The 23,511-nt window shown below is 35.8% G+C and overlaps 1 protein-coding gene across 6 annotated transcripts in view; it reads right to left on the reverse strand.

The window, feature by feature from the left end:
* The window catches only part of HLTF (helicase like transcription factor), a 54,003-nt gene extending 30,827 nt beyond the window's left edge, over window positions 1–23,176 (reverse strand). For all 6 annotated transcript variants that reach the window (XM_044251574.1, XM_044251572.1, XM_044251573.1 and 3 more), the window contains exons 1-9: window positions 22,958–23,176; window positions 21,617–21,824; window positions 11,846–12,012; window positions 10,220–10,353; window positions 9,335–9,432; window positions 7,591–7,665; window positions 6,810–7,001; window positions 4,282–4,377; window positions 533–608 (exon numbers count right to left, since the gene is read on the reverse strand). In XM_044251574.1, the coding sequence (XP_044107509.1) occupies window positions 533–608; window positions 4,282–4,377; window positions 6,810–7,001; window positions 7,591–7,665; window positions 9,335–9,432; window positions 10,220–10,353; window positions 11,846–12,012; window positions 21,617–21,824; window positions 22,958–22,977 (1,066 nt within the window). In that variant the 5' untranslated portion in view covers window positions 22,978–23,176. The remainder of the gene's footprint in view (window positions 1–532; window positions 609–4,281; window positions 4,378–6,809; window positions 7,002–7,590; window positions 7,666–9,334; window positions 9,433–10,219; window positions 10,354–11,845; window positions 12,013–21,616; window positions 21,825–22,957) is intronic.
* Window positions 23,177–23,511: the final 335 nt, after the last annotated feature.

Raw genomic sequence — 23,511 nt, forward strand, 5'->3', positions numbered from 1 at the left:
AAATACATAATAAATAACAACTGTTATTTCCAAGTCTTCACCTACTGATCTTAAAATGTTTTTGGTTTTGCTCCACTCTAACCAATCTTCAAAGATTAATTTTGTGAATTTATTGCTAAATCAGCTATGTAACTGCTAAATCCAGAGATCTCTTTTCAGTTCTCCTCCACTTCACAATTTGGCTCTTACCTATCTTTCTACCCTTATCTGCTATTGTCCATGTACATTACAATTATCATAAATTTCTCTGAGGTCTCAGAACAAAATATGCCTTATGTTCCTATTGTTTTGTTTTTACTGCCCTTTCATGTAATTTCTTCTCAACCAAAATGTTCTCCTCATCTTCTCTAACTGGTGTACAACCACCCAATTGCATCGTGACCTCCTTGATGAAATTTTTCCTGACGACCAGTTCCCATGAGATTTTTAGAAGAGATCCTAAAATTTTTACATATTACAAAGCCAGAGCTCAAATTACATCATCAGATTGGAAAAATGTAAATACAGGATCATGTTCAAAAGTAAACTTTACCTTTGATTAGTCCATCTGCCTTTTCACTGGTATTGCTTCCTCCAAGTTTCATAGATTGATCGTTAACATTACACTCCTGGATGAAAAGGCATATTTCTTACATAGCACTGCTGTCAGTTTTAAATAAACTTAAAATGCATCCTTTATATTGCTTTACTTTACATATTAAAGATTACTTAGATTGGTACTCCATTCTGGAGCAATGCAGGGAGGTGCATTAAGCGAAGAGGAAAAAATAAACAGATTAAAAATGTTTTCACAGGTATCTCAAAAGAGAAAACTAGTTGGTCTTTACCTGTTCAAAAGGAATACAAATAGCAAAACTCAATTATAAATGGCATATAATTACTGTAAGAAACATTAAACATAAAATGGAAATTTACTTTAGAATTAAAAGGAATTCTCAGACTACTAACTTTTAGCCAGGAGTCCCTACTCAGTAAATAACTTATCTTTAATGAGGCTGCCACTGTCATCCTTGGTCTCCAGAATTGCCAAGGTGGGTAGACACAAGAGTACAGGTTTCAGAGTACCTCCTATCATACTCTATTAGGGATTTTCTTGCCAACTCTGACTTTTTCTTTTTCCCTTCATGTATATGCCTTTGTTTCAAAATCTATCAGTGTACATATAGAATACATGAATACCAAAACTTCTGTAGAAGTAAAAATTTACAGTTCTTTGTAAAAATATTTTTACATAAGTCTGAAAGGGTAGAGTTCCTCTAATCTTTCTTTCATTCTATAGGTACAAATGACAAATGCCAACTGGGGTGAATTTAATTCTTCCCACTAAAAAAGAAAGGCAGGTGATTAAGTCATATCAAGTAGAGACTAGGACTGGGGGGCAGCAGGAGTACAAAGTAATTTTTGCTGAGATTGGGATAAGAAAGGATAATTTTAGTATTAAAAAATATAATTTGAAACATCTTCTAAAATCCTACAAGTTTTACTAAAAATGTAGATGAAAAGATCCATCCCCTTCTAATGGTATGAGTCTAAATAAGCTGAAAATTTTAAACATAACATATCTAGAAGTCATGTTAAATAGTTATTTTAAGTAATTTTTATTTGTATTTTTTCAGAGATGAGGATATTTTATTTTAATCAATGTCAAATATTTACATTAAGACTGCATAAGCATTATAAAATTAACACACTGCAGTCCAAAATTGCCATTTTTATCATAACAGTATTACACCTTTCTTTAATTTTTTTCACAAGCTCGATAAATGATCTGATTTTTTTCTCCAAGTTTTCATTTAAATTCCAGTTAGCTAACAGTATTAGTTTCAGGTGTAGAACTGAAGTGATTCATCACTTAATATACAATACCCAATATAAGAAACTGATACTAAAATTGCTTTTCATCAAATGTTCTATGTACTCCTCTTTAATAATCAGTTCAACCATTTATTAAACAAATGCAAAAATGAACCTAACAGTTTATCCAGAAATAAAGGATGCTCATTACTCTTTTTTTTTAAGATTGTATTTATTTAGGGGCACCTGGGTGGCTCAGTCATTAAGTGTCTGCCTTCAGCCCAGGTCATGATCCCAGGGTCTTGTAATCGAGCCCCACAGCAGGCTCCCCGCTCAGCTGGAAGCCTGATTCTCCCTCTGCTTGTGTTCCCTCTTTCGCTGCATCTCTCTCTGTCAAATAAATAAATCAAATCTTCAAAAAAAAAAAAAAAAAGATTTGATTTATTTATTTGAAAGAGAGAGCAATAGATCACAAGTAGGCAGAGAGGCAGGCAGAAAGAGGGGGGAAGCAGGCTCCCTGCTCAGCAGAGAGCCTGACAAGGGGCTTGACCCTAGGACCCTGAGATCATGACCTGGGTTGAAGGCAGAAGCTAAACCCACTGAGCCACCCAGGAGCCCCTCATTATTCTTTTATATGAAATGATTTTACTCAGCCAAGTTTTTTCTACACAGAGTTCAAAATTAAGCCTTCTACAACATCCAAATCTATCAAGTCATATTACACTCCAAACTAATGGAACTTAAATCAATGACATTTCGCTCTATAAGCTTGGACTAGCTAAATCTATTTAAAACTGTAATATTTTTGTTACAATAAATTCTTAGCTGGAAATCACACTTTCAGCCTCAATTTCAATAAATTTGACAAAGCAGAAACACTAACACCTTCCTGCTACATAACACCTTAAATGCATGGCTGATTTTGGGGGCTGGGCGGGGGAGGCCTTATTGGTAATAGATAATTTTTTAAGCTAATAATTGCTACTGAAGCTGAAAGTTGTCTTGTGTGGTAGTGTTCTGTTTTAATAACAAAATGTAAGAAAAACAGGATATAAAGTATCAAAACTACTCATGTAAGGAACTGAATCCCAGATATTTGACAATAGAATTAAACTCCAACAAAAGTACAAAGTAGGAAATGCAACCAAGATGCAGAAATTAATAATACAGACTCTGAATAAACAGTGGCAGGAAACTGATACACAGCCTCTTTGAAAACTAAAGAATTAGAAAAGCAGTAGTTTAAAAAAAAGGTCAAAAATTAAGTCAAAACACATAAAAAAAATTTTAAAAAGAGGTATTTTATATATGCTTTTTACTGTTATTCCCTACTTTAAGTTCTTTGAATTTTAAGCTGAAAATGGAAAATAACTGTTTCATTCTAATAAAATTTATTTTTTCCATAAAACTAATTCATTTTTTATTCTTAGAAACTGAGTGAAGTATGTTTATATGCAATATGTAAAAAAATATATAAAAATTAAGTATCAAGAAAGTCACCCTTGTTATCATCACTAGGACATGACTGTCACTATGTATGACTACATTCAGACTCATACATACATAAATACACCTTTCTAGTGCTCGCTTCGGCAGCACATATACTAAAATACACCTTTCTAAAATGAGACCCAGGGGACCTGGGGAGGTTAGCCAGTTAAGTGTCCGCCTTTGGCTCAAATCATGACCCCAGAATCCTGGGATTGAGTCCTGCATCGGGTTCCCTGCTCAGCCAAGAGTCTGCTCCTCCCTCTCACTGTGCTCCTTCCCCAATTCGTGCATGCTGTCTCGCTCTCTCTCGAATAAATAAATGAAATATTAAAAATAAATAAAAATAAATAAAATGAGACTCAACTTTATTCACAAATTTGTCCCTAGCCTCTTTTTTTCTTTTAACTAAGAAATATAAAAATAAGTGTTCTTCAAAAATAGGATGTTATAGTTATAAAATATTAAATTTTAAGGCTATATAATAATAGAACTTATTGGGAGGAGTTTCTTTTCTGCCTTAAATAATGCATAGAGGAAAAAGGTTCTACTTTTATCTCTGGAAAAAAATGGATTTCTGATGATTTACTTACTTCTTTATTTTTTAAACAAATTTACTTTTTTAAGTAGGCTCCATGCCCAGTGTGGAGCCCAATACAGGGCTTGTACTCACAACCCTGATGTCAAGATGTGGGCTAAAATCAAGAGTCAGATGCTTAACTGACAAAGCCACCCAAGCACTCTTCTGATAACTCCTTTACATAATTTCACTGAAATGGCACTACTGAGTCACAGATTATAAACGCTTTCAAGATTCTTGATATATATTCCCCAATTAAGAACACAGTACCCAACTTTCACTCTTACAGCAACACATAAGAGAGGCCATTCATCATTTCTCTAAAAACACTGGATATTATCAATTTTTTGGCAAATTATTTTTTAATGACAAAATTAAAATGAACCAGGGACTTCGGGAGAAAACACACTCAACTTTACCTTCTTCAGCTGACTTTTTTTAATTCTTTCAATAGGAAGAGGTTTGCCATCATGGAAGTTGGTAAGAATAACTGCAATGGCTGTCAGAGTTTTGCCCTTTAAAAATGTTTTTAAAAGACAAATGGTCAGATTCTGAAACCTACTTAACCAGAGAACATTCCAAAACCAATTTTAAAATCAAATGGGCAAAATCATATAGCATTCAAGGTCACAGAAGCATACTATTGTATTAAATAATCTATGTATTAATAAAAAGTACTTTATTGATTAAGAAATGCTTTCCCACACTGTATTACTAAGAATTATTAAATGGTTTACTCTATAAAATACTATAAGCATCCCTGAGAAATGTCATTCTACTGAAAGACTGCTATTATAAGATGTTTAACCCTGAACTAATAACTTTATCATGAAACTAAAACTTTGCTTGCCAGGTAATTCAGAGCTAATTAAATGATTAGTAATTCCAGTATGCACATAAGATAATTTTATTAAGTTTCATTTAAGGATCACTGTTAAGACTCAAAAGCTTTAACTTATCAACAAAGCATAAACGACATATTTCTTGTGCATTTTTCTTAAATAGAAGCATGTAACTTTTCATTACTTTCTATAGCTCAGTTTATAATTAGCAATACAGAAATAACTCTTTGGCAATTTTAAAATAGTTAAAGCAACAGTTTTCTAAAGTGTAGCCCACAGGTCCTAGAGTTTCCAGGACCCTCTCGGCAGCATGTACAAATCTATTTTCAAAATACTGCTAAGACCTTATTTGTGTTGTTATCTATAGTAATGCCACAAAAAGGAATTATGGACAAAACCACTGGTGCCTTAGCATGAAAACAAAGCAGCTGGCACTACATCATACTAGTGGTCAGTGTATTCTTGGCTGCCACATACTCACATATTACAAAAAAAAAAAAAATCGACTTATAAGAATATTCTCTGAGAATATTCTTGATGAAGCAGTACACATGACTTTTATTAAATTTTACCTCAAGTATACATGTAAATATTCTTAAGTATAACAAGATGGGAAGAGCACATCAAAATACTCTTGTTCCACACCAAAATATGAGGGCTATCTAGAGAAAAATGACTTGTGAGACTGAGGTTATAAGCTCAACTAGCACCATGCATCACTATTTTTACTTAAAAGAATGACCAACAATCAGTTATTCATGACTGAGTGGCAGACGTTTTTAAAAAATTAACAAAGTACAGCTATTTCAATGGAAAATAATTGACAGATTTGTTGTAAGTGATAAAATCTGAACCTTCAAGCAAAAATTAAAATGTTGGAAAACTTGTATCTGGGGGTGCCTGGGTGGCTCAGTGGGTTAAAACTTGTATGTGACACCATGAGCACAGCAGCTTCCCAAAATGTAAATGCCTTTCTAGTAAGATTAGCAGTACTATCAAAGAATATAAACTTTTGATACTATATAATGAAATGTTATCAACATCTGGCAGGTCTGTGTAACTCAATGAACCAGTATTTTCCAAATAAGCAATGACTGTTATAAAATTATGCATAAGCGCAATATTCATTCAATGTGCAAGCTACACCAATGGATTTTAATGCAAGAGAGTACAAAAAGCTCACTCATACCATTTTTAAGTTCCATGTTGTAACTGTTATCCTTTAATAAACTAATCCTTGCTTAATTTTGTTGTACCAAAGAATTACACACAGTTATCTAAAAAGACTATTAAGATACTCCTTAGGTTTCCCAACTACATATCTGTGTGAGAACTAATCCTTATGTACCTATATCAAAGCACCTTATCAACAGAATGAATGAAAAAGCACTTATGAAGACTCAGAATTCATCTCTTGAGCCAAACATTAAAGAGATTTGCAAAAATGTAAAACAATGCCAGTCTTATCTAAATTATTTTTGTTTTGGAATAGTCCCTTTTCATTTAAAAATATGCTATGTATGTTAATAAGTAATGAGTTTATTGTTTTTAAATTACTAACTTCAAAATTTTTACTTTAATAATTAATACTATTAATATTGATATAACCCGCAAATATAAAAAGCCCTTTGGGACTGTCAAAAATTTTTTTAAGAATGTAATGGTTATTGAGACCAAAAAATATTAAAACTGCTTGTGTAAGGAATCACAAATATATATTTAATACTCTATATATCATAATACTGTGACAGAATACAAACAATTTCATATAACATTGTTGTCTTTCCCTCCCTTTTGTAAAGATCCATGAAAGATAAGCTACCTCAAATTTCCAAAGAAAACTGAAAGTACATTCATACATTATTGTATGAATATTGTATTGTAATACAATATTGTATTAATTGTACCCTAACAAAATAAACCAAAACAAACAAATAAGTATAACCTCATTTTAAGTTAAAGACATAGAGAAAATTATTCTATACTGAAAGTGAAATCTAGTCCCATACTGGCACCAACATATTCCTATCTACTTCAAAATTACCTTCAATAAAATCTTAATTACAAAACAAAATTTTATGAACTCAAGAAAAAAAAATAATTACCAAACCCATATCATCAGCTAAAATTCCTCCATGAACATTTTCTGGTCGGTCCTTCTCAGAAAAATTTGTTATTGTGTTATAGTATAAGTCATTACGCTGTTCCCAAAATGGCGGAAGGTCTTTACTGTTTTCCCGTGAAACCATCCAAGCTAGAGCTTGTTTTTGATGTGGAAGCAATGGTGTTTCAACAGCCTATAAATAAAAGGAAGGTCTTAAATAGAAATAAAACCAGTCTTTTCTTTTTCTCCATGCAGATTCTGGAAAACACTTGATCTTGAACTAAAAACTACACAGATTAACATCGTATTTTAAAATTCCAAATAGTTCTAAATAAAAAATATTGGGGGGTGCCTGAGTGGCCCAGAAGAAATCAGGCCAAATCAAAAAAGTTAGAGAGGTAACCTGGGGTTTACACACCAGACAAAGGCTCAAGCCCTACTAATAACAAGCAGGTAAAATATGGTAACTACAATTACAAGACAAAAAGGTTAACAGAGATAGGTAGAGGAAAAAAAAAAAAACCCTGGTGTATTTGTAGACTGATTTGAGAGGGTTAAGTGTCTGACTCTTGATTTCAACTCAGGTCATGATCTTGGTGTCATGGGATTGAATCCCACATCAGGCTCCACACTCAGAGTCTTCTTGAGATTCTCTCTCTGTCTCCCTCTGCCTCTTCTCTCTATCTCACATAAGCATGCTCTCTCCCTTTCTAAATAAAGTATTTTTAAAAGTTAATTACATACATATATACATAAATAAGTAGAAAATATTGGTTCAGTACCTCAGCTGGTTCCATTTCATGAGTTTTATCATCTTCTTTTAAATCTTCAAACAATTTGTCAAATTCCGTTTTAAGCTATAACAAATAGGAACAAGAAACATCATGAAACAAACCAATTAAAATAATTTCACTTAATTCAGGGCTTTCAAATCATTTAATTAACTAAAAGATTGGAATACCAAAAGGTACCTAACACATTTTTTGAGTTGCTACATTGCTCACTGAAGGCAGAATGAATAGATGCTTTAGGTTTAAGAGGAACTGTGTTACAATCAAAAGAATATACATGAGAGGCACCTGGGTGACTCAGTGGGTTAAGCCTCCACCTTCAGCTCAGGTCATGATCTCAAGGTGTTGGGATCGAGTCCCGCATCCGGCTCTCTGCTCAGCGGGGAGCCTGTTTCTCCCTCCCTCTCTCTGACTGCCTCTGCCTACTTGTGATCTCTCTCTGTCAAATAAGTAAATAAAATCTTAAAAAAAAAAAAAAAAAAGAATACGAATGAGATAAATCTAGGGTTTGTCACAGCTCTGTCACAAATCTGTACATAACACTGGGCAAGAGATTTAACCCTTATTGTCTATATCTCACTCTTATAAAATGAAAGGGATAATTTAGATTTAGAGTGTCTCTAAGGTTCCTTCTGCCATTGCAATTCTGTGATTCTATTAATTGTATTCAAAACATTCTGTCAGATCCTCCAGGTACATTTATTTGACTTTTTTCCTAAGTTAATGACACTTCATTTACTATTACTACAAACAACTTGCTATGTGCTGCAAAATATTAATAGATGATTTTTATCTTATGCTAATTTAGTTGGTTCTTTAAACTGATCTAATCTAATTCTGTAACAACATGTGTTATAATTACTTTTATAAATAAGCACATGACTATAAAGCAGTAGCCCAGAAGAAATCAGGCCAAGTCAAAAAAGTTAGAGGTAACCTGGGGTTCACCCACCAGACACAGGCTCAAGCCCTACTAACAATAAGCAGGTAAAATACGATAACTACAATTACAAGACAAAAAGGCTAACAGAGATAGGTAGAGACAAACAAAACAAAAACTGATGTATTTATAGACTGATCTCCATTAATTTATTTTATATTCTTTTTTCCCAAATTAACTTAGCCTAATAGTATCTTAGATTACAAATTAGACAAAGTAAGAAATACACTAATGCCTACGATTTAGAATTTTTTTTGCATCCCATTTGCAAACTTACTGAAACAAGTTTCAAGCTTAAATTTTTTAAAACATTTTAAAAAATCCAAATAATATAAAAACATCAAAACATACTAAAACATCCCATGCATATACAACAATGCATGTGTTTTAATATATGTACGAATGTGTATGCATTCCTTATCACTGCTTTCTTTTCACATAAAAGTTTTTAACATAGGCACGCCTGGGTGGCTTAGTTGGTTAAGCATCTGCCTTTAGCTCAGGTCATTATCTCAGGGTCCTGGGATTGAGCCCCATATCAGGTTCCTTGCTCAACAGGGAGTCTGCTTCTCTCTCCCTTCTGCCCCTCCCATCTGCTTATGCTTGCCCTCACTTGCTCTCTCAAATAAAGTCTTAAAAAAAAAAGTTTTTAATATATATTCTATAACATGTTTCATAACTTAACATACCCTAAGATCACAAATACTAGCACATACATATTTATCTTATTTTTTAAAACACTATCTTCAACATTTAAAATTCACTTTTAGATTATAAAATAAAAAAGCAGCATACCTGCTCAGTTGTCATCTGTACTGCAGCATGAACTGGCATACTATAGCTTGGTCCAGCTCTTCCAGAGCCCCAACTACTTTCTAAACTGAATCCTAAAGCTGTAATTTACAAAATGAAAAGAATAAAATCATCAAATGAATTATCTTTTAGTAAGTGACTTTGAGAACTTATGTTTGAAATATATTTAAAAGATTTTTTAAAAAACTAAAAGTCGGGGCGCCTGGGTGGCTCAGTGGGTTAAAGCCTCTGCCTTCCACTCAGGTCGTGATCCCGGGGTCCTGAGACCAAGCCCCGTGTTGGGCTCTCTGTTTGGCGGGGAGCCTGCTTCCCTTCCTTTCTCTGCCTGCCTCTCTGCCTACTTGTGATCTCTCTCTCTGTCAAATAAATGAATAAAATCTTAAAAAAAAAACCAAAAACCTAAAAGTCATTAAAAAATACATTGTTAAAATAATTTCACGTTTTTGAACAAACTCTTGCCAAATAAGTATTAGGTCTTCATTTCCTATTGGGAGATTCTTTTTTTCTTTTTCAAAGATGAAGTTTAAAATCAGTGATTTCCAGATGTTATCATTGGGGAAACCTAGGGAAGGGAATACAGAACCTCTTTGTACATAGTGTGTGTTGTGTGTGCATGTTCACACACACACACACACGCGCGCGTGCGCGCGCGCGCGCCCCTTCCTATGAAGCTATAATAATTTCAAAATAAAGAGGAAAAAAAATCAGGTATTTCCTTAAAACAATTTCTGAGTTACAACTCAGAGCCTTCAACACACAAATCAGTTTAGCCAAACAAACTCAAATTATTTCTCAAGAGAAGAAATGTTTTACAATTCCTACATCTTACAATAGCAAAAAAAATAGGAGCTTAAACTCTAAACCTACTTTTTGGTGCAGGACCCAATTTAAATCCATGCTTCTTCAACTGATCTAAAACCGCTTTTCTATGTTCTTCTTTTCCCCAAAAAGTCATATGGAGAGGCATGGTAAAGGCATTGTTTGCACCAAAAGGAACGACCCTATTATATTTAAGAGAAGAGAAAAAAAAAAAAAGAAGAGAGAGAAAATTAGAAATGTTTTATTTTTTACTTCCATTAAGAATGTGACTATTAAATACTGTAAGCATCTCATTCAAATTTTGCAAGGAAGTGAAACAAGAAGGAACTATATGGGCAAACTAGAAAGACAGAAGTAGTACAGGGACAGTATCAACAACAATCACTTTCTGTTCCTCTGTTTTTGAAACAAAGTCAGAAGAAACTGAAAGACAGAATAAAACAGGGTAACCTATAATTGAGATTGTAAGATAGGTACAATAGTAAGTTTTATTGGGGTAGAGCTTTCACTAACAGAACCACTGAGGGTAGCAACCAATTCTGGGAGAATGGGAATTAATTTGCAAGAACTACATCTGACCCTTAACAACATGGGGTTTAGGGACACTGACCCCCTATGCCGTCAAAAATCCACATATAACCTTTGACACCCTAAAATCTTAACTACTAATAGCCTATTGTAAGCCTTATCAATACCACAGTTAACACATATTTTGTAGGTTATATGCATGAGAGACTGTTTTCTTAAAGTAAGCTAAAGAAAACATTCAAAATCATAAAGAAGACAGAATACGTTCACAGTATTATACTGTATTTATTTTTTAAAAATCTGCATTTAAGTGGACCCATACGGGTCAAACCCATGTTGTTCAAGGGTCAACTGCATTTTTGACCCAGGATTCACTAAAAATTTATTCTCAATATCCAAAAAATTTAATGAACTGAGAATGGAGAAAACAAGTGAGAAGACATTACTCAGTATTTATCATCCAACATCACCTTTTCATTTTCTAAACATTCCATACTTAAAGTTGAGCTCACAGACTAAATGCCTAGAAGAGAAAAAAAGGTAACCAAGGAGACGGGGAGTTTTAAAAAAGGAAGCGGTGGTAGAACTGGGAGCATATAGGCCTTGCCTAAAGTAGCAGCTGCTACTCTGTTCCAGTCAACTGATATCCTGTGAAAATGAAGGTCAGATCTTCCATTTGTCAAGATAAAGCTATATAAATAATTTTTACATTAGGTAAAAAATAAACTTGTATAAAATGCAGAATATCCAGATATTTGAATATTAGAAATGAATGAAAAATTATAAAACACTATGTAGGCAAATTGAAACTCACTTACATATGATCACAGGCTACTAGTTTACAACCTCTGATTTAAACACTTTTAAACTCCCAAATCGATGCACTAAAAAGTTTGGACACATGGTGTGGGCCTCCTAATATTTGAGCCAAAGTCTATTATTCTCCATGGTAATAATTTAGTAGAAAAGTAAGGGAATAGCTGTTTCATGGATGGGGTAGTAGAGGCAGATGGGAAAAGAATTAACACATTTATTAACACACAATAAAGGCATAGTGATAAGTTGTAAGGGCAACTATATAGCCTCTTAACAAATTCAAAGATCACAACTTCTAATTATTAAAACTAAACTCTGAAAATACATTACCCTTCAATCTGTGCCAATTTGTTGTCCATGATATAGGCCAATGCAGCTGCAAGATCTTTCTTTAAATGGCCAACCTGATTTCCATTTACATTGTTTACTTTAATTGCATTCTTATCATAGGGATTATTGGGCTCTCGTTGTAATGCAACCATTTCATTATTATTAACCTAATAATAAACAGAAAATATTATAAATAATAAACGCAATAGGAGCTTTCTTCATTAAACTTTTCTGGGCTTCCCATTTATTTTTTAATACTTAATAATAGCATATAAAAATGTATATTTTATTAGGCTTATATTTGTATACTAACATAAAAATATATTTTATAATATTTTTTATAGTATTTTTTAAACTTACATTCACTGGAAAGTTAAAAGATCCTTGACATCTGCATGATACATTCAAAACTAAATAAAAGAGTCACACTAAAATTTTTCAACATCATAAATTCCGAAAACAGGTGATCTTTATTGAGTGCTCATTATATGCTATTGTTCTAAGTACATTACATAGAATTAGAATTTACATCCAAGCAAGCCAGTTCCTAAGTGTGATTTCTCCAGACTCTAAAAAGGGAAAAAGTTATTAATTCTAAGTCAGAATGGAACAAAATTAAGAAAATATATCCAACCTTCAACTCATGCCATTCTGATTCTACCAGATTAAAAATTGCCTGAAGGTGACATCACTGAAAACAGAAGAGTTAAGGACTTTTGAAAATTCTCTCTTCCATAATGGCAACGAAAAAAATGGCAGAAATTGTCAGAATCAACTTTTCCAGACATCTAGAAAACCAACCAAAGGACTGCAGAAACCTGAAGGGTGTTAATTGGAGAAAAACAGCTAAACATCAGTGCTCTAGTCCCTCTCCAGCTCTCAGCTGCATGATAGCCTTTAAAAATAACTTGCTAAAATTCTTGGTGCAGTCTAGCAGTCACCAAAGGAAGTGCAATGGAACAGAATCTTTCACAGATTCATTCCCAAAGAATTGTCATTATTTGACCTGTATGATGGTTCTCCAGAATATCTCCATGTGCAAAGTGATTTCTATTTGATCTCTGAGCGCATCCAATACAAAAAAAACCTTCTTCCTTGGGTGGGTATTTATCAGAAACAATTTTAAAGGCAGTGGGTAATAGCTGGGGCAAACAATACAATAACCAAGAAGATTAAAAGGAAAGCTGGGGACTAAGATGTCCATCTTTGAATGGCTTTGAAAAGTTCCAATACATTTCTGGGAATGTACAAGGCCATATTCAAGCAGAGGGCTGTATGCAAGCCTGGGGCTGTGCATATGATCAGGGAAAGACTTCAGAAGACCCTAAGCTCACACCTCTGACTACACTTGCGGCTCTGAACAAGCAGGACATGAATGTTAAGGAAGCACTGTCAACTGAAGAGTGCCCCAAATGCATATAGATCCCCTCATTTAGTAAAGACTGAGAGACTGGTATAACTATAAGCTGACTACTAAGTTAACCAAATGCAGACATCAGTAGATTTTACAGAGTTAATTCAGGAAAATCATTAAACAAGCCAACAATTAGCAAAATCAGCAACAACAAACAACCCTGGAGATAGAGAAGAATATCTAATTTTTACTGTTGCCACATTATTTAAAATGTCTCCTTTTCAACAACAACAACAAAAGACATGCAAAGAAATGAGAAGGTATAGTTCACTCATAAGAAAAAAGCTATCAGGGGCGCCTGGGTGGCTCAGTGGGTTAAAGCCTCTGCCTTCGGCTCAGGTCATGATCCCAGGGTCCTGGGATCGAGCCTCATATCGGGCTCTCTACTCTGCAGGGAGCCTGCTTCCTCCTCCTCTCTCTCTCTGCCTGCCTCTCTGCCTATTTGTGATCTCTCTCTGTCAAATAAATAAATAAATAAATAACTATGTCTCACCAAATACAAAGTCTATTGTCAAAAAGTGAAGTAAAAAAAAAAAAAAAAAAATTCACTAGAAAGGCTCTATAGCGGATATGTGGAGGCAGAACTATTAATGAAGTTGAAAACAGGTCAATTAGATAGTCTAAGAATGGTTACAGAGTCTGAGAAATAGTAAGACAAAAGATGGAGAAACATGAACAGGCCTCAGAGATCTGTGGGACAATAGCAACCATATCTAAGATACACACCAGTCTCAGAAGGAGAGGAGAAAAGGGGTAGAGAGGATATTTGAAGAAATAATACCTGAAAACTCCCCAAATTTGATGAAAAACATTAATCTACATATCTTAGAAAGTCAACAAATTCCAGATAAACTAAAAGAGATCTAAACCCAGACACAGCATAATTAAGCTGTAGTAAAAAATGCTGAAAGCAACAAGAGGAGAAACGCCTTCTTATTTATAGGGGGATCCTCAATAAGGTTAAATATCTGATTTCTCATTAGAAAGCATAGAGGCCAGAAGACAGTGCAATAACTTTTCAAAGTGCTTCCAAAAAAACTAAAGCCAAGAACTGTATATCCAATAAAACCACCCTTCAAAAGTATAGGAGAAATTAAAGACATACCAGTTAAACAAAAACTGAGAAATCACCACCAGCAGACCTGTCCTATAAGAAATATTAGAGACCTACATCTGAAATCAAAGGACTAGACAATAACTTGAATCTACACAAAGAAATAAGGACGACAGGTAAAGGTAATTAGGTAAATATAAACAGTATAATTTCTTTTGGTTATTAACTTTTTTCTCCTACCTGATTTAAAAGTGCATAAAACAATCATAAATCCATGTTGATGAGCATTCACTGTATATAATCTGTATGTTAACAGCGCAAAGGAATGGGGGATGAGGGAAATGGAGCTATCTATAAGCAAAATTTTTGTATGCTATTAAAATTAAATTGGCACTAATCCAAACTAGATTTTTATGAATTAAGATATTAACTGTAATTTCCCAGAGCAGCAAATAAGGAAACAACTCAAAATATATAGCAAAAGAAACGAAATTAAAATGGCACACAGAGAATGTTAACACAAAAGATGGCAGTAATGAAGGCTAGACAGAAAGGTCACATATTGTATGGCTCAATTTATATGCATTGCATACAGTAGGCACATCCATAGAAGTAGAAAATAAATTAGTAGATACCAGAGACTGAGGAGAGAGAATAATGGCGAGTGATTTTTTTTTTTTTTTTAGATTTTTATTTATTTTATTTGACAGAGAGAGAGATCACAAGTATGCAGAGAGGTAGGCAGAGACAGAGGGGGAAGCAGGCTCCCTGCTGAGCAGAGAGCCCGATGCGGGGCTCAATCCCAGGACACTGAGATCATGACCTGAGCCGAAGGCAGAGGCTTAACCCACTGAGCCACCCAGGCGCCCCTGGCGAGTGATTTCTAATGCATTCAGGGTTCTTTCTGGAGTGATGAAACATTCTGGAACCAGACAGTGGGGACAGTTACATAATCTTGTGAATAAAAACCACTCAACTCTATGTACACTTAAAAAATGGTGAATATTGGTAGGGGTGCCTGGGTAGCTCAGTGGGTTAAGTCTCTGCCTTCAGCTCAGGTCACGATCAGGGTCCTAGGATGCAGCCCCGCATAGGGGTCTCCGCTCAGCGGGGAGCCTGCTTCCCCCTCTCCCTGTGCCTGCCTCTCTGCCTACTAGTGATCTCTCTGTCTTTGTCAAATAAATAAATAAATTTTTTTTTTTAAAAATGGTGAATATTGAGACACCTGGGTCACTCAGTTGGTTAAGCGTCTGCCTTCAGGTCAGGTCACTATCCCAGCATCCTGGGATCAAGTCCCGCATCATGCTCCTTGCTGAACAAGGAGCCTGCTTCTCCGACTGCCCTTCTCCCAGTTTGTATGTGTGTGCATCTGTGCACTATCTCTGACAAATAAAATCTTTAAAAAAATAAAAATGGTGAATTTTATGGTAGTGTTTATCACTTTTTTAACTGTCTGAAAAAGACAAGGGAAGGGAATGCTGCTTCAAACCACCACCAAGATCTGTCTACTGATTTTTCACTATAGCCTGACCAATCAGATTATCAGACAGATACTCCTCTCTAGTCCTTTGGAAATATTCATAAGGCATAGCTCTATCCTCTCCCAGTCCCATACTTTCTGCCAATGCCTGCAAGCCTGATATTTTTTTACACAAAATTATGCAAATCCCAGGAAATATATAACCTCAAAAAGGCAAAAAGAAAACAACCAATATTTTTTAGATTTTATCTCAAACAAGAAAATTAGGTAAGTTTCTTTTATTGTAATAAATTATCACTTATTAAAATTAGGTAACTGTCACTTACTACAGACATAAGTAATTACTGATAGTAGACAGTAGATAGATAGTAGAAAGTAATTAATGATAGTAGAATTTAAAATAGAATACATATAGGCCAAAATGCTAGAGACAACAAAAACAAAGAAAACAAGACCTGAGCACCAAGACAAAAAAGGACATATTAAAATAAAAAAAAAAGATTAAAAACAAAAAAAAGAGAATTACGACTACTTATAACGGTATTTCTAGAATAGGAAAAAAATCATCTATTTTATTATAAAATACTTTGATGTGTCAAGAAATAAATTTAACCATAAACTTAAAAAAGCACGTTAAAAAAAAAAAAATTAGCAATTCCTGGGGCACCTGGATTGCTGAGTCAGTTAAGCCTCAGACACTGACTCTTCAGCTTAGGTCATGATCTCAGGGAGATCCAGCACCACACAGGGCTCCACACTCAGCAGGGAGTCTGCTTCTGTCCCTAGCTCTCCCCCTGTGCAAGTGCAGGTGGAGGCACTTGCGCGCACGTGCGTGCTTTCTCTCTAAAACAAATAAATAGGCTAAGTCGGTTAACCATCTGCCCTCAGCTCAGATCATAATCCAGGGGTCCTGGGATTGAGCCCTGCATTAGGCCCCCAGGATTCTTACTCAGCGGAGAGTCTGCATTTCCTTTTCCCTCTGTCCTTCTCCCCAATTGGAGCTCTTTCTCTCTCAACTAAATACAATAAATAAAATCTTTAAAAATAAAATAAATAATCTTAAAAAAATAGCAATGCCAACTTTTTGTATCAAAACTTAGGAGATACAACTAATATAGTACTTTGAAGAATGTTTAAAAGATTAAAAGCTATTTTTTTTTTAAGATTTTATTTATTTGACAGATAGAGATCACAAGTAGGCAGTGAGGCAGGCAGACAGAGAGGAGGAGGCAGGCTCCCAGCTGAGCAGAGAGCCCGATGTGGGTTTGACTCCAGGATCCTGAGATCATGACCTGAGCCGGAAGCAGAGGCTTTAACCCACTGAGCCACCCAGGCACCCCAAAAAGCTATCATTATTTTTAAAAAATATTTTATTTATTTACTTGACAGAGACACAGCAAGAGAGGAAACACAAACAGGGGGAGTGGGAGAGGAATAAGCAGGCTTCCCACTGAGCAGGGAGCCCCATGCAGGGCTCCATCCCAGAACCCTGGGATCAGGACCTGAGCTGAAGGCAGATGCTTAATGACTGAGCCACCCAGACGACCCTAAAAGCTATTATTAGTAAGGTTAAAATGAAACATTCAAATCGAAAATCTAAAAATAAAATAAAATAAACTTCAGGAAAATAAGATAACAGATACAAAACAGAAGGAATGAAGAAAAATAACAACCATTAAGAAAAATCCAAGAAAGGTTGTTTGAAAAGATGAAACTTAAATCTCTACCAAGGCTAACTGATAAAAACTAGACACAAATGTATAGCACAAAGAATGAACACAAAATGTTACTAAGCACAACTCTCCAACAATAAGTATGAAAATTTAGATGATTTTCTTTAAAAATATAAATTGCCAAAATTGACTATTTTAATTATGCTGAGTTTGAATGAAATGAGAATTAAAAAGTACATAATGTATGATTTAATGCATATAAATCTCTAGAACAGGCTAACCTAACTACGAGCAACAGAAATTAGGTTGTAGTTGTAGGGCAGGTAGAGCAGAAATGAACAAGAAAATACAACCAAACTTTTAGGGGTGATAGAAATAATCTACATCTTGCCTAGAGCGGTGATTATCATGTATTTATCTTTCTCAAAACTCGTGGAATCATTTACTTAAAAATATGCATATATTCTCATGTAAATCCCATCTCAATAAAACTGCAAAAAACTATGCAAAGTTAAATACCTCAATTTTTATTATATTTTCACAATAGTGATCAACCCCAAAATGCCCATCAATAAGGAAACTAAAAATATGATATAGATTTGTACTGACATGAAAAGATAGTCCTAATATTCTACCAGGAGAAAAAAGGGTGATCACTATAACAGACTAATAACGATCATATTTTTTAACACATAATATGATTTCAATTTGCACGCATATGTTCATAGAGTGAAGTGTGAGAAAATAAAATGAGTTAAGTTATGGTCCAGGATGATAAACTACAGGGAGATTTAATGTTTTTTCTTTTAGTCATTTAAAAATAATGAATATGTATTACTTATAAAATAATACATATTTTAAAAAATAAAAAAACTTAAGTGATGAATACTTTTAATGGGTTCAATATTTTTATTAGCTTATTAATATCATGGAAATTATTCTAACTCAACAAATAGTAAATGTTCTAAAATCAGAAACCATAATCCAGTATTTCACAATGGCTTAAAATAATTTAGAAAACAATCAAAGTTTTTGAAAAAATAGCACAAATCAGAAATAGGCAAGCTCAGAGATTGATATGAGAACTAAAGAAGAGATGGACGGGGATGCCTGGGTTCCTCAGTCAGTTGAGCGTCTGCCTTTGGCTCACGTTATGATCCCAGGGTCCTGGGATTGAGTCCCACAACAGGCTCCATTCTCTGTGAGAAGTCTGCTTCTCCCACTGCCTGCAGCTTTCCTTACTTATGCAGGCGCGCTCTCTCTGACAAATAAATAAAATATTTAAAAAGGAAAAAAGAGATGGATAGGACATAGGAACTGATAGATTTCAGGAAAAAATTAGAAATGAAAAACTATTTCAGAATTAAAAACTAGAAGGAACACAAAGTGCACAGACCTTGTGGATAACTACATGGTAAGGGAAATAAATGATGAAAAATTAAAAAGTGAAGAAGTATGACAGAAAGGACTTCAGAGGGCAAAAGATATGAACAGACACTTCTCCAAAGAAGACATACAAATGGCTAAGAGACACATGAAAAAATGTTCATCATCATTAGCCATCGGGGAGATTCAAATAAAAACCACATTGAGGGGCACCTGGGTGGCTCAGTGGGTTAGGCCACTGCCTTCGGCTCAGGTCATGATCTCAGGGTCCTGGGATCGAGCCCCGCATCAGGCTCTCCGCTCAGCGGGGAGCCTGCTTCCCTCTCTCTCTCTCTCTGCCTGCCTCTCTGCCTACTTGTGATCTTTCTCTGTCAAATAAATAAATAAAATCTTTAAAAAAAAAAAAAATCAACCACATTGAGATACCATCTTACACTAGTCAGAATGGCCAAAATTAACAAGACAAGAAAGGACAATTGTTGCAGAGGATATGGAGAAAGGGGAACCCTCTTACACTGGTGGTGGGAATGCAAGTTGGTGCAGCCACTTTGGAAAACAGTGTGGAGATTCCTTAAGAAATTAAAAATACAGCTACCCTATGACCCTGCAATTGCCCTACTGGGTATTTACCCCAAAGTACAGATGTAGTGAAAAGAAGGGCCCCAATATTCATAGCAGCAATGGCCACAATCACCAAACTGCCAAAAGAGCCAAGATGCCCTTCAACAGACGAATGGATAAAGAAGATATGGTCCATATGTACAATGGAATATTACGCCTCCATCAGAAAGAATACCCAACTTTTGTATGAACATGGATGGGACTGGAGGAGATTATGCTGAATGAAGTAAGACAAGCAGTGAGAGTCAATTATCATATAGCTTCACTTAGTTGTGGAGCATAAGAAATAACATGGAGGACAGTAGGAGAAGGAAAGGAAAAGTGAATTGGAAGAAATCAGAAGGGGAGACGAACCATGAGAAACTGTGGACTCTGAGAAACAAGCTAAGGGTTTTGGAGGGAAGTGGGGGATTAGGATGAGCCTAGTGGTGGGTATTAAGGAGGGCACGTGTTGCATGGAGCACTGGGTGTGGTGCATAAACAATGAATCTTGGAACACTGAAAAAACAAAATTAAATTTAAAAAATGTTAATATAATTTAAATTTTTTTAAAAAAGGATTTCAGAGACAGCAATAGACATATACACGGGCACAGATATATGCAGAGGAGATCTAATACATAGATGGTAGAATGGAGTCCCTGAAAAACAAAACAAACATTTAAAGCTATAATTAAAGAAAAAATTTCTGGAACAGAAAAAAATGAAGTTACAGGGCAATTATAAGACCTTTCAAGATAAGGAAAAATACCCTTTAGTTATGGAGGCAAAAATACCCAATTCACTTATATGGGAGAGAAATCATATTGTCATCAGAATTCTAACCAACATTTTATGCAACATCAAAATATCACATAGCAAAAAATGGGTCAAGGACTTTGTATTTAGCCAAACTGCCCGTTAATATAAATGTCACAATTAGAAACATAGAAAAACTTAGGAAATCGTGTTCTTTCCTAAGAAATTTCCTAGCAACACATTTCAAACAATTACAAAATATCCTAAGAAGCTCCAATATAAAGAAAATATAGGAGGGGTGCCAGGTGAGGTGGCTCAGTCAGTTGTGTCTAAGGGTCATGAGATCCAGCCCCCTGTGGGGCTCCACACTTGAGCCTGCATAAAATTCCGTCTCTTCCTCTCCTGACCCTCCCCACACATGCTCTAGCTTGATTTCTCTCAAAAAAAGAGAAGAACTATAAAAAGACATTTTTAAACAATCAAGAAAACTGACTATGGATTAGTTATTAGATGTAATAAGGAATTACTAATTTTAAGTATGAAAATAACAAAGTTTGAATTTTTTTAGAGAGACATACTGAATTATATGAATATGAACTGATAGAGTAGAGATTTTTTTGTCCTAAAGGACAAAAGAAAAAGTGATTAAAGAAATGTGAGAAAAATTTGTTATATTTGGGTATATGGATTTGGGTATATGGGAGTTTGTTATACTATTCTACTCTTATGCATGCTTAAAATATTTCGTAATAAAGAAGAAAACTAGTGACACATCATCCAAATAACGCAGAAACATCCTACATAACCATAACAAAGACAACTTCTCACCAGCTATGAAATCATGTACTATCTGTGTCTCTCACACATACACACAATGCAAAAAGAGATACAGTAAGATAGACATAGGGAGAAAAATTAGGAGACAGGTAGTCTTACTACAGAAAGGGGAAAAAAAGGACCTAAAAGTAGACAATTCCCTTATCTAGCAGGAATTAATCTTCCTAAATTAAAAATACTGAAGTAGAGAAATGCGGTAAGGGACAGAAGGGGAGAAAGCAAAGAACTGACTTGGAAGTTACTCTACAAATGTACCCCAAGTATCTGCTTTTTGGGCCAGTCATCTAACCTTCCTAAGTTTTAGTTCTTCAGTTATAAAAACGGGATAACAGATGTTCTATCTACCTTTGAGTCATTACAGCTATCAAATGAAACCATACCGGAAAAAGTGCCCTGTGTATTACAAGCAGAATATAAATGCAAAAGAAAATTAGTCATTAAATATTTGTTATCTCTTAACCAGATACATTCTAATTAAAGTAAAATAAGTAGTAATTATACATATCACCTTCAAATTCTTTCTTAGATTAATAAGATAAATATATTTCAACTTAATATCTAATACTCACTACTCCTGTGTAATAGCGTAGTCCAACTACATGACCTCTCAAAGTTCCAAATAAAACTGAATCTAGCTCTTCATCACTAGTTAGGAAGTCATCTGGAGGTATAATATCTTGGAATTCAAAACGGGGAAAGAAAGTTGGATATGAGAGGCGTGGAAAATTTCCATGGGTTCCATATTGGACAGTCTGCAAGTACTTCCAAACAGGATCTCTATTAAAAAAGAAAAAGCACAAGAAAATGATAACACCATTTAACCAAAGACCATGTTATATTCACAGGCCAACTGTTTTCTCATTTTATTTCGACATTTAAATCTTTAGAGGGAACTGTTATATAAAAAGATCGAGAGAGTGCTACTATGGGTAAAGCAGGAATTGGAGTGAGTGGGGAAGGTCTCCAGGAACCCTACCTGCTCAGTAATGCCTCTTCTACCCACTGAGTACTCAAAATGAAAACTCCAACAAGGGCTCACAAATCTTCCTAGTGATGATAACTTATTTAAACTAAAATGTATATGATGTCTGTACTTCTAATCACAAACCAAATTTCAATAAAAATTGAACTAGAAAGGATTTGCAAATATAGAACTATTATTATATGTGAAGCCATCTATACGGTTACAGATAATACGTCCAGCATCCACTATTTTAATTCTCTCCAAACAGAACCCTTATTCAGGCATCCAAATCATACCATCACGGGAAGATGACCTCAAGCCTTCCATTCCCATTGGTTTAAGGGTACCCTCAATCCTTTCATGGATAACTGTTCCAGGAAGAGGCGTGTGCACCAATTTGGAAAATGAAAAATAAGGGGAAGTCCATTGAGGGGCTTCCTGAAACTCTCCTAAAAACAGACGGAAGCTATTTCCCCGCGTTTTCCTTGTACGCTCCGCATACCTCTGGCTCCATTGCAAATAGTATTTCCAGGTATGTACATGCACATAAATTGTAAGCTACCTGGGGACAAGGGCTCTCTTAATTGGTCCTTTATTCTGAGCACACCGTCTAGCGCACATTGAGCATCTAACGGGTGCTCACTGAATAAAGCTCAGATCAGGACCCATGTTAAAGAGCGGAGCTTTGAATCCCGGGCCCCCCAGAATCCCCCCATAACCCCTGATATGCCCAAGCCCTGGCATGAGGCTCGCCTGAGGAGCCTCCCCTCGCCAGCTAAGGCAATGCCTTTATTTCTCCCGCGGTGATATGAGCCACCAGCAAGACGAATATAAGCTGCACCGGGAACGCGAGGAGAACTCGAAGGGAACGCAGGGAAGGTCAGGTTCATTTGGGGACGCCAACAGGCCGTTACCCCCTGCGCCCCACCCCCTTCGCCCCCTTCACCTCTTGAACATCCAGGACATGGCGCTGAGCGGGTAACGAACGGAACGCTTGGGCGCCCCAGATAGCTCTCGAGCCGCCTCAATACGCCTCCCTCCAGGCCCCACAGCGGAGAAGCTGAGGGTAGGTTCCGAGCGCCGAAGAAAAAGCGCTCTGGTGGAAGTGAGACGCCGCGAATCTAGTCAGACGTCGACGCCGTCGCCTTCTAGCAACAATCTAAGAGACCAGTGACGCTTTGTGACTGACACTGGCAAAGTCCAATCGCGAGGAGAGGGCCTACGGAAATAAACCAATCAGAGTATGGAAGGGAGGGCAACTCCGCCCCACGCAGGGATTCAAAGACTGTAGGGGGTCCCGGCTGCAGGGGCGGTTCCATCCGGGTTCTTCCCCGCCCCCGAGGCGAGCGCGCGGGAAAGCCACGCGGCCCTAGGAGTCAGAGTGGCGTGCGGGCGGTGTCTGCGTTTACGGTTTGATTCCCAGCTTCAAACGCAGCAGAATGACCCTCCTTTTCCATTGTTTGTCTCAGACCCATTCTTAAGGCCTGACCTCATCCTGCC

Source organism: Neovison vison, chromosome 6, assembly GCF_020171115.1.
Source record: "Neovison vison isolate M4711 chromosome 6, ASM_NN_V1, whole genome shotgun sequence".
Classification (NCBI taxonomy): domain Eukaryota; kingdom Metazoa; phylum Chordata; class Mammalia; order Carnivora; family Mustelidae; genus Neogale; species Neogale vison.